Raw genomic sequence first — 12,502 nt, forward strand, 5'->3', positions numbered from 1 at the left:
AAAAATAACTTACACAAACACACCTTGGTGTGTTAATAAAGTCATAATTTCCAAATGAATTAAATCCTTCACAATACTGCTGTTTTTCTTGATCACTTTAATATATAAAAATAAAGTACTAAAGACACACAATAGAAAATAAACTCAGCCGAATAAATTATCATCATCCACCAGTGTCAACACCTTTGGAAGATAAACTGTTTATACACCTAGATAATTTATCTCTATATAAAAAGCCACAGATACCAAAAAAAAAAAAAAAAAAAAGGGGGGGGGGTGTCTGATCTCTCAACTTGTAATGAATCTGATTCACCAGCAGATAGAGCCTATTGTCTGCATTTCCACAGCAGAGTTTAATCTACACTGCTACTATCAAAGTTCTTCAAACCCCTATAAAGATTATTGAGTATAGGCTGGATACAATTAAATACTGATACACTTCTTTAAAACACATAACCATCACAGTTTTTCATGAAAATAAGTTAGCTTCATATACTGTGGGTTGCAGTTGGCTTGGTTCTGTCTACTGAATTTACTGAATTCCAGTGCTCAAGGAAACTCTGCCAGCTAATTCATGAATCACTTACAAATCTGGCTGACCAAACATTTTGTATATCCCAGACATGTTGTCTGGAAATAACAATCCACAAGAAGTATTCGATTATTTAACTATCTAATGCATTGGGGTCCCAAATGATGGGGTGGAACCCAGGGGGGAGGGATGAGAATTGCTCAAGGGGGGCGTGAGACTTGAGGACCCTGATCCCTCCTCCTCCTCCTCCTCCTCTTCCCAAACTTTCTTATGTGTAAAATTTACACATGTGTTGAGTTAAAAAATGAATTTACTTAAATAAAACTGTTCTAATTTAAACTGTTAAGGGTAAGAATAAATGAATATGAATATACATGAATATGAAAATAAAAATAGGCATGCTAAAAGGCAAAATATTTTTATTCATATACTACACTGAGCCGGGAGGGCAACATCTGTGTGTAGATATAAAGAGAGTTACAAGGGAAAAAAGTTTAAGAACCACTGGTCTAGTGTGTCAAAGATAAAAGATTCAGCTGTTAAATAGAAGTTCATTATCTTATTAAAGATAAGTTGTAGTTCATTTATGGATCATTTCATCTTGAATGGAAAAATACTCTATCTGTTGTTAACAGATGACAGAAATTGATTAGCTGAATGGATCTTTAAAACAGTATTTACTCGACTGACATAAAATACGTACATTCTAGTTTATCTTCAGGTCTTCCTCTTTCAAGAAGGGAAAGATAACAAACAATATCTTTCAATTGGATTACATCTGGTATGTGCAAAGTCGAAGGAGTTGTAGGTCGGGATGTAACACTTTTAGTAATTCGCAAACCTGAAATGATAATGACAGTGTGTATATTTGACGTCTTATGCAAAAAAGCCACTCTTGTACTTGTAGAATTTGTTGAAACTTATTCTTTTGTATTGAATCAATTAAAAGTACAGTACTATACTCATTTATTTATAAGAAATTTAAGTCTCATTACAACATTCACACATGACAGCAAACCATGATGTAAAAAATGAAATCTGGCTTGGTGAAGAAATCAACCTAACCAGACACAAATTACAAGCCCTGGTTTATAAATTCTGGTTACTTCAAAGCGATTTTGTTCTGATATCTGCACTCATAATAATCACTTGTCCTGCTTGTTTTCCTTACTGACCATCCTGAAACCAGAGCTGACAAAAGAGTGTAAGAGAAACAAACCAGATCTGGGGGAGGTGGGTTTCTTGTCTTGGCAATTTTGGCTTAAGCAACAAATCATGATTAAGAGAAGCTCAGCTTAATGTGACATATGAATAAACTCACTTCCCACTAAATATATTTATAACTGCACCCTAAATACACATAAATGTTCTGAGACAATTCCAAATATCAGAATGGGGCTTTTCCGTAATCCCCAATAAAACTGCCATCTGCAACACTATTCTTCTGTTCTACAAAATTTACTTTTAATAAAAAAAAATGTAAACTCACAAAACTGGGATGAAAAGTTTTGATAAATGGAAACCTTTGCTCAATTCTCATTTCAGGACTGCTGTGATAAAAGTGTGACACTACTTTGTTTTGTTTCTACAATTAGCTTTGCAATAATTTCTGTAACATATTTTTACTTCCATGTCACTCTCCTAACTTGTGACTCTACTTTTCTTATTTTTAGTCACCATAAATTTAAATTCATGGTGATTTCCTCCTCCAACAATTTCTCACTAGTTATGAAGCAACAAGTTTTTTGTTAAGTCCTAAAACAGAGGACAAATTATGCAGTTTTGTAAAAACCACTCAAGAATGTCAAACTTGCCATCAAACAACATCATATTTTATCTGGCTTACTTACCTCCTGGAAGAAGCTGAGGCTTAGTCTTTACAACAGGACTACTATGAGGAGCCTTGCTGCCAAAGGACATAAAGAGATGTTCACAAAACTCTTCTGGTAGATCAGCCTCCAGGAAAGTCTTCATAAATAACTTGAAACCTTCTAAGTCAATTGTCTGTAGAGGCAGACAGGTAATTAACTATGTTTGTATATTACAGGATAAAAAAATTGTATTCTTAACATGTTCATATAAACAGTATCAGGAACATTAAAACAAAATTTTGTTACATGAAATGGAATCACAGCTCTAATACTAGGTTTTACATATCTTTTGTCCTTAATGCACGTGGCAACATTTTCACGTACCACAGTTCATGTCAACCTGTTCAAAACATGGCCAGATTCACACACTGTAGTTTCAATTAGCTTAATGAAAGCATCATTCTAACATAATGACAGAGCTGGAAATGCACAAGTCATATGGATGCTCCCTGTGGTAATAAAGAAATTGGCTATTAGGATAGAATTATTTTTATGTGTGTTGTATTTTTTTTTAAAAAAAAATGTCTATCTAGCTATCTACCTGCCTATGTTCTTTCAGTACTTTGAGCAAACAAATTCCCAGACATAAAAGGTTTAATTTCTTGTACAATCAATTAATAGTATGCAAACTGTCCTTTCTGAAGCATACATCTATATGAATAAGACATCCAGTATGGTGTAGTGGCTGGAGCACTTGACCAGGATTCTGGAGAATAGGGTTCAAATCTTCACTTGGCTATAGAAACCCACTGTGTAACCTTGGGCAGATTACTCTCTCAGTTCTAATCTGTATCACAGAAATAATATAGTTCAACACTGCTTTAACTGTCATGACTCAATGCCATGGAACTCTGATTTGGGGAGTAGATATATTTTATATTATGGAGTAGATATATTTTAAATTATAAACTTTAGTTGGTGAGTAGCAAGCTATAGTTCCCCAATGTGTGGGGTTATTTTATGTTTTCTTGGTTGTTTTAATTAGTAGTAGTTTTGTTCTGTTTTGTTTTGTTTAACATAGTTTAATTTAGTTGTAATGTTAGGTGGTTTAATCCTGTTTGTAGTTTTAGGTGATGAAAAAATTGTTTTGTAATTCTTGTTTTTAAAAACACAAATAAACTTACATGTACATGTAAAGTCTATCAATTCTGGCCCACAGCCTGGCCTCTCAATACAAAGTATTCCTGTCACTACTTTCATACTGAAAACTGTAACTCTCCTAAAATTCTTCAATCCATATTTAACATCTCATCCCACTCCATTGTTTTGTTTTGCTTTTCCCTAGGCAATGAATCTGCTTTGGGTTTTTGTACAAGCTTTAAAGAAAACATCTCTAGTACTGAAACTATTTTTAAGAAAGGGTTCAGCACCCTGAATAGTTCCTTTAAAAGTTAAGAATAAAACCCAATCAAATGTAATTTGATGTCATTTGATGCACAAACCACCAGCCCAAGTGCTATTAGGTCATTCTTATTACTATCCCAGCTTTGCCCAAATTCACCTCTCAAAGTTTATAGCCTCATTTCCTTCACATGTAAGCAACAGACCTTCATTACACAAGATAATCAACAACTGGTACATAGAAAGATCTACAGAAAACAAAAATGTTAGCCGAAATTGGAGTGGGGTGGTTGTGGTGGACAGGAACAAAATCATCTTAATCTCTTTCACATTTTCAGGGGTTCAAGGTGAAGGTTTAGTTGAGCTCTTCTGTGAACTGTAGGGATGACAGTTGCCAATAATATCTTCCAAAAGCTAGAGGAAGGGGAGAGGAGCAGTCACAAAAATAAAATGGTCAGTTGCCATCAGCAACTGTCATGTTCTTCATCAAAGCAAAGCATTCCAGGAAATGCAGATTGGCACCCATTAGCCAGATGGAGATTTGCAGAGCACCAGTAATTGGATGGAGGGGGTGAAACTGCCCAGTACATCAAGGAGAATCTCAAGGGCAGCAAAGGACACAACTTCTTTTTCAAGCTAAAAGCCACAAATGAATTGTCAAAGCTACCCTTTAACTATTTTTGCTTATGATCTTTTCTACAATTTATGTATTTTGTAAAGTTTTTCAAATCAGGTAAGTTTGTATCTTCATTTTTAATAACTGTTCTGTATTATTTTTACAAAACTCTTTCTGGTAAGAAAAAAAACATGAATGACATTATTAATGCAGTTTGCCATCACAATCCAATAGAGCCAGACAAATCAATAGCATTCTTCAAATATCACAGGAAAAAACAAATCATCCAGGTGCTTACTTGTTTAAGAATATCTTGCTTCTGGAGTGCATGCAAAGAAAGAAAATATGGATACATATTATTAATACAGTCATATCATTCTTGCAACATTTTTAACTGAAAGTTCAGTTTCATCACGAAGCAGACTAAAAAGCAAATAAGCACTGGAAGAACATCTCAGTGTTTGTAACTAATGCAATTACAAAGCCATGGTTCAAGAACAAATTAACAAAATGGGACACTTTTCCTGCCATGCAACAATGTAAAAAAAGTTGCTATTTAATTTCACAAGTCACAAATGGTGCTCCTGTTTTACTTGTCTTAAGGCAAAAACACAGAATTGTTAAGGACTATTAATAAAGTTTGTTCCTATAGTGAGTATGTAGAGTCTTTATTAGATCTGCTGAAATCACACACACAGAGCCAAATGTTACTGAGCACAAAATAGAAACTATGCACTGAGGGCTCAGTCAAAATCCTTCTCTTCCCTTCCTCTTGTTCAGTATTCCCTGATTGCAAATGTGGTGCAATAGCATAATTTTTGTTGTTGTTAATTGCCTTCAAGTAGCCCTTGTCCCATGGTGACCAAGGGCCAGAGAAGATTGGCATGAAAAAGCAGCCCAAGTTGACTCTGAACTCACGCAGGGGCTGAATGGCAATGCAGATCTATTGTTGATGTTCATTCCTCCAATTTCATACCTCCTTCCTCTAAATCCAATCTTGCTTTTTGTATGATGTCCAGCCCTACTTTACCAACTCTACTAGAGGAAAATGTTTTTAGAGGATGAAAAAATACTGAAACCTCTAAACCCGTAGAACACAGAGCATTATTTCTTGCAACAAGTGCAATTATTTAAAGTTAAATGATGAAAACAATTACCCCTTCAGGATTGTACTTGGCTAGCACACCATTGCCATGGAATTCTTCCAAAACATCCTTAATTTTCTTTGTAGAATCTGTAAAAACAATAAGAGACAATCATTTTATTTAACTAAACAAGCAGCATTTCCTACAAGATTAATCTGAGATTTTCATCAGAATCCTTGCACTTAATATCAGTTGGAATAAACCTCATGAATGTACCTCGCCGTTGATATCTCTTCATTCGTTGCCCATTTCTATTAGGATTTAGTAATACATGGGGATGCCATAAATCAGCAGGCAACTTAAATACACATACACACCCATGCAAGCTTCTTTCCCTTGGGAAAGGCAAAGGCAATTCTTTCCCTTGGAAGCCCTTGTGGACTTGGCAGTAATAAAGAAATATAATAAAGAAATATCTTAAAATATTTTAAATATCTTCGTGCTTTAACTTTTACAGCCCAGCATGACCAAGCTCCCACTTATCTTTCAGCCTATATTTCTTTTGAGCAGCCTGCTCAGAATTGTGTTCTAGAAACTCTAGACTTCTCGCAAAATATGCTAAGATTTACAGGGGTTACAAGCATTGCAAGGATTTAGTCTTCCTTGGCTTTTCATCGTTTTTTTCACTTGCTGCTCCACATGCCTGGAATTGCCTGCCTGAATCTGTGGACCGCTCCTTCCCCTCATTTTAAAATCTCCTTGTTTTCAAAGCTTTTGGAATTTTGGTTTAATATTGCTTTATAATCTTGTATATTTTAGCTATGTGTATTTGTCAGTTCAGTTTATATTATATTATACTGGGTTTAGGATTTTCACAACTATATTATATAGTTTTATATTTGTACTACTCCTTTCTTTCTCTCTGTGTGTGTGTGTGTGTGTGTGTGTGTGTGTGTGTGTGTAAGACTGTACAACTCTGGCAAGGCTGCCTGGTTTTTATGATTCTTTACTTGGACTCAATAGTACAATATAAATAACAACAACAGCAATAACCAGCAGCCACTTTGGGTCCCAGTTTTGGGAGAAAAGCAGGATACACATTAATATAATAAATAAATAATACACTTTCGAAAAGCAGCAAGCACAGTATAGTAATGCAAGAATGAATAAAACTGTGTTGTGAGAATATGAGCATCAATCACACTTAAGCTAAAAACCAATTAAATAGTTTTATTTTAGATACACATGCACGCATGCACACACAGTATTTCTAAACTAATCAGTAAACACAGAATTACATTTGCTTTTTTTTTTTTTAAAGTCTTCATTTAACATGTCTTTGAGACAAATACAAAAACATTCTGGAGCCTACATCCAATGTTGCTGACGGACCCCCGGCAGAACTTACTTCCTCTTCCCCTTGAAATCTTCCACATCACCCAAAGACCTGCTACAAAATTATTCCTAACCAACCCCAAGAAAATTTGGAGGACAAATGGGATGTCCTGCAAGAAGAGATGCTACTAGATCCTGGCTTAGTTGTAAACAGAGAATAAAAGGAATTCATTATTCAAAATAGGTCCATATCATTGTAGTTTTGTGCCCTCAAGTAGTTTCCAGTTTATGGCAACCCTAAGGCAAACCTATCACAGGATTTTCTTGGCAAAAATTTATTCAGAGACTGTTTGCCTTTTCCTTTCTCAGTGCCTTCTAATCAACTGTTGACTTATAATGACCCCATGAATTTAATAGGGTTTTCTTGTTCTTGATGTTGTGTTCCTTCAAGTCAAGGCAAACATATCAGGGTTTTCTTGGCAAGTTTGGTTTAGAGAGGGATTGGCTTTGCTCTCCTCTTAGGCTGAGAGAATATGACTTGCCCAAGGCCACCCAGTGGGTTTCCATGGCTCCAGGGGGATTTGGACCGCAGTCTCCAAAGTCACAGTCTTAATGATCAAATCACTACACAATGCTGGCTCTCACCCCTACTGAGGGGAAGGAATAGGGATCCCCTTAAGAATAAAATGCCAATCATGGCTATTGCCTCTATTTGTTAGGGTAAGAATATGACTTCAGTTCCCACTCATAAAAGAAAATTCCAAAGAAAGCTAAGAGTCAGATTAGTGAAAACAAGTGTTTGGATTTTATTGCTTCCCCTTACACAATGAACAACTGTGTGCAGGGAAGAGTGAGGCATGTCTACTTGACACACACACTCCACCAGTTTTATGCCCTGTGAGCCACAAGGCAAGAGGATTTCAGGTCATATGGAAAACTACATGAATAAAGGAACCTCTCTTCTACAGGTGATTTTCCTCAATGTGGAGAATCCTCTCATCAGAGCCAGCAAGAATGTTCCCCAGTCTCTTCCTCAAGTGATGATTAAATTCTTTGGGAAGAGTTCCAAATTAGTATGCTACCTAATCAGACATCAGGAGTAAAAAAAAATTGACTCAGCCTATAGGCCAGGATAGAAATTTGAAACAACTGCCAATTGGAAAACCATGCTCCAGTAACAGGTTCACATACATTTCAGCCTAATACAGACATAATACCTATCTGTCATTGTGAATGCCAGGCCCGTGTACAGCTTCATCTCCTTTCCTTCTTTGCACAAGAGGACAAAATCAGAAATCTCCTTTCAAGCTTTGCAACTAAAAGTCATTTGTCATCTCATCAAATGTAGCAAACAGCGTTGTCTGGAAACCATTAATTTATTGTCAACCCAGGATTGGATTAGAAGTGATTCTTCCCCTAAAATTCTAGACTCAAAACAAGATTAATTCAGCAGCCAGTTCCAAGATTCAGTAACCATTTCTGCCAAACAGTTTACATGCACAAATTAAGTGAAAAAGTGTGGCTTTGGCCAAAACACATGGGCTAAATGAAGTAGCTTCCAGCCACTTTGGAAGCATGGCGTTTAGACAACACATGCCCCCAAAGCAGCCAGTAGCCACTCCATCACCGCCCTCCAGTCCAAAGGACTGGATTAAAAAGGAGCTGTTTTAATCTGGCTCCTGGGTGGCATGGCTTTGGAAGCAGGCTGTGCAGGTCCTACGGTCCTGGCCTGATCATGGACCAGAGCAGCCAGAGGCCGCTCCTTCCTGGCCATCCACTTTGCCCCATAAGGAAACAAGTCTATAAAATAATATTCAGTTTATTATTTTCTTCACTCACCACAGACCCACTCAAAGTCTTCTGGGACCAGAGGGGATAAAAGAGAGTAGATGGTACATTTTTTATCTATGGTAACGATTCACAATTAAGGAAACCGAACTAACACAAGTTTGTTTAAAGCAATATAAAGTCTATTTACTCCCCATAACTGTGGTTGTTCAGGAGGAATTTTTAAAAGAAAATTAAAGCTGTTGCACTTGACTGAATAAGTAAATTAATATTGGTTCCTCAAAGAATTTCCAAATGCTTCTTTCAGATACCTTATTATCCTTGAAGATTAACTTCTCCAACACAAAGAAAATAGATACTAAACATTTGCTTGTTACATTAACAGGAAAAGACTTCTCAATCCCTTATTCCAAAGCTCTGTGTGCACATAAAAACTCCCACATATGCAAAACCTTCAACATTTAATTAGGCATCAGAGCAATTCCATATGACAATGGTGAAGCGCAAGGCAAACAGAATGGTCCCTGATATCCATTTTAAGGATGCATAGTGTGGATCTCCAGATCAACACTAGGACAAAGAACCTTCATTGGTAAGGTCTGTACAACCTATTATTTTATTTCCCTAGTACAGAACTAAAGCCTCCTTGCCCTTTTAAATAATCCAAGCATACATTCTATACAATCAGGTGTATGAACAGCTACTCATCCCACACTAATACAGGGACCAAACCAGATGAGTACAGGGGCCAGCCGGTGCTTTCCTGGGTCATCTGCTCTGGCCTTGAGATACTTAGGTCCAAAATAAATAGAGAAATATTCTCTTTGACTATATGCTTCCCCTAAAAGCAGACATTTCAAAACAAAACAAAACAATTTGCTAAGTAAAAATACACATTAAAGCTTTATTTTAAAATAATTCAAGCATGCTTTTTCCCCATCTATACAGGGCAGCCTATAGGCCACTTGAAAAGGCCCTAATAGCATGTGATAGATATGTAGAAACCTAATCTAACATGTCTATGTACACTGGACAGTACATGCTTCCAATGTAATCAGTAGCTTTAAAGGAGGCTTTTTTGTTAGGATGCTCAGAGGAAGACTGCTAGCAGAACTGACTTGTCTTCTGTCATGGTAAATAAAGACCAACAAGGGGCACTGTGGACTTTAATAGGTTTTGGGCAAAAGCAAATAATTTTTGTGGAATTTTTAAGCAAATAAGTATCACAACTGTTATACAGCCTGACATGGAATATTGCTGTAATTTTACTTTGACCACATCTGTGTCATTTTTCTTTACCCATATGATCCAAACCCCAACAGATAACAAGAGCCCACTGTATAAGGGAGACCATTTTACCGCCCAATTGTATATAATGGAACTTGAGTATTCACCAATTTTGGTATCCAGGATGGGTCCTGGAACCAAACCCCAGTGGATACTAAGGGCAAAGAAGACTGCTAACTGCCAACTTGAAACATGATTTGGGGCTGAAGCACCAGGAGCCCTGGTGGCGCAGTGGTTAAATGCCTGTACTGCAGCTACTCACTCACAAACCATAAGTTTGTGAGTTCTATACCAGCGAAAGGGCTCAAGCTCAACTCAGGCTTGCATCCTTTTGAGGTCGCTAAAATGAGTACCCAGACTGTGGGGGCAATTAGCTTACAATTTGTAAACTGCTTAGGGAGTGCTAAAGTGCACTGATAAACGGTATAGAAATGTACTTGCTATTGCTATTGGTATCCTATGCTATAATGACAGATTACAGAGGTATAAAGTTCCCTTGTTACAAAAATACTGATCCATGTCTGGGATGGTTTTGAGTTATAAAGGCCTATAAATCTCACATTCAGGTTGTCTGAGGGACCATATTCTCCCATGTGAGCCTGCTCATATCTTGAGATCTTCAGAGGAAGCCCTTTTCTCTACCTCACCACTCTCACAAGTGCATTTTGTGGGAACATGAGTGACATGGTCCTTTCAGTGACTGCTCCCGAACTACAGACGTCTCCTAGAATGTCATTTGTAATAAGTCTAAAAGTGGAATCGATATCTATAGACACACATAGAATAGGACTAAAGACAACTGAAACTGCTATTTTATTACTACCTATATACCACATCGTATATGATAAAACAATGTAACCTAATGGCATCTGTCCTCTAGTATTAAAATGGATTTTAAAAGGCATAGTGTCTTTCTCAAGATATGTTCAGCAATAAATCATAACTCAGTCATTAAAGCTCCACTTCCAGTCCCTTTCCTTTCTTGCACACTGGTCATCACTATAGAAGAAAAAGGAAAGCAAAAAATACTCATTTCAAAATAGATAAGATTTAATTGTAAATGCTAAAAAGAAGGAAGTTGGCTTTAAGTATGCTTAGGAATACAGCACTACACCCTCAAATCACCGTAGAATGTGTTGTTATTTTAACAGGTTGTGAAAGTGCTTGTGAAAATTATCACCTCTTTCAGTTCAACTCTACTTGAAACACCACAATACTACAATTTATTTCATATTATACCCAATATGTGGCATCATACCAGCTACTTCAGAGTGCATTAGTCAGCCCTCTATATCCCTGAATTCTGCATCCACAGACTCAACTATCCACAGACAGAAAATATTTTTAGAAATCCATAAAGCAAACCTGGATTTTACCATTTTATACAGTCAGCCCTCCTTATCCACATATTTTTTATGCACAAATTCAAGCATCCATGACTTGAAAATATTTTTTAAAAGTATAAATTCCAAATAGCAACCCTTGACTTTCCATTTTATATTAGAGACACCATTTTCATTTTCCATTATATTTAATGGGACTTGAGCATCCACGGATTTTGTTATTCATGGGGGGTGGGGGGGTGGGGAAGGGGACTCCACTACACTCCAAGGGAGTTTGTTCCACTGTCGAACAGCCCTCACTGTCAGGAAGTTCTTCCTAATGTTGAGGTGGAATCTCTTCTCCTCTAACTTGTATCCATTGCTCTGGGTCCTGTTCTCTGGAGCAGCAGAAAACAAGCTTGCTCCCTCCTCAATATGACATCCCTTCAAGTATTTAAACAGGGCTATCATATCACCTCTTAACCTTCTCTTCTCCAGGCTAAACATCCCCAGCTCCCTAAGTTGTTCCTGATAGGGCATGGTTTCCAGACCCTTTACCATTTTAGTCGCCCTCCTTTGGACACGCTCCAGTTTCTCAACATCCTTTTAAAATTGTGGTGCCCAGAACTGAACAGAATATTCCAGGTGGGGCCTGACCAGAGCAGAATAGAGTGGCACTATTACTTCCCTTGATCTAGACACTATACTTCTATTGATGTAGCCTAAAATTGCATTGGCCTTGTTAGCTGCTGCATTGCACTGTTGACTCATGTTCAATTTCTGGTCTACTTGGACTCTCCTTTCACACATAGGCTGGTTACAAACTGGCACTTGGGACCCATTTTAAAAAAGGGGCGTCTCTTCTAGACGCCCCTGGGTCTAATACGGACTCTGTCCGTACAATATGGCGCCAGCCGTTCGACACAGCCGGCGCCATCTTTACGTATCGGATGCTGTGTGTCTGAACGCGCCTGACGTCACGAATGCGCCCCTGGCACCTCGCGACGTCATTAGGGCGCCGCAGAAAGAAGCTCCATTTTGGAGCTTCTTTTTTGCTCCGTAAGGGAGCCGCGCGGTGTGGCTGCGACGGCTCCCTTACGGAGCAAACGGCAGCGGCGGTAGACTGCCTCAAAGCGGCGGTCTATAACCCGCCACAGTTTCATTCAGCCAGGTGTCCCCCATCCTATATCTGTTCATTTAATTTTTCCACCCTAAGTGCAGTACCTTGCATTTCTCTGTGTTGAAATTCATTTTGTTAGCTTTGGCCCAGCTTTCTAGTCTATTCAGATCATTTTGAATTTTGATCCTGTCCTCTGGGGTATTAG

At 37.7% G+C, this 12,502-nt stretch overlaps 1 protein-coding gene across 1 annotated transcript in view; it reads right to left on the reverse strand.

Moving 5' to 3' along the window:
* Positions 1 to 12,502, reverse strand: part of DGKB (diacylglycerol kinase beta) — a 277,224-nt gene that overhangs the window by 235,774 nt on the left and 28,948 nt on the right. The window contains exons 3-6 of the mRNA XM_042476726.1: positions 5,518 to 5,594; positions 4,659 to 4,679; positions 2,383 to 2,536; positions 1,236 to 1,373 (exon numbers count right to left, since the gene is read on the reverse strand). Of these exons, the coding sequence (XP_042332660.1) occupies positions 1,236 to 1,373; positions 2,383 to 2,536; positions 4,659 to 4,679; positions 5,518 to 5,594 (390 nt within the window). The remainder of the gene's footprint in view (positions 1 to 1,235; positions 1,374 to 2,382; positions 2,537 to 4,658; positions 4,680 to 5,517; positions 5,595 to 12,502) is intronic.

The sequence above is a fragment of the Sceloporus undulatus genome, chromosome 6 (assembly GCF_019175285.1).
Source record: "Sceloporus undulatus isolate JIND9_A2432 ecotype Alabama chromosome 6, SceUnd_v1.1, whole genome shotgun sequence".
NCBI lineage: Eukaryota > Metazoa > Chordata > Lepidosauria > Squamata > Phrynosomatidae > Sceloporus > Sceloporus undulatus.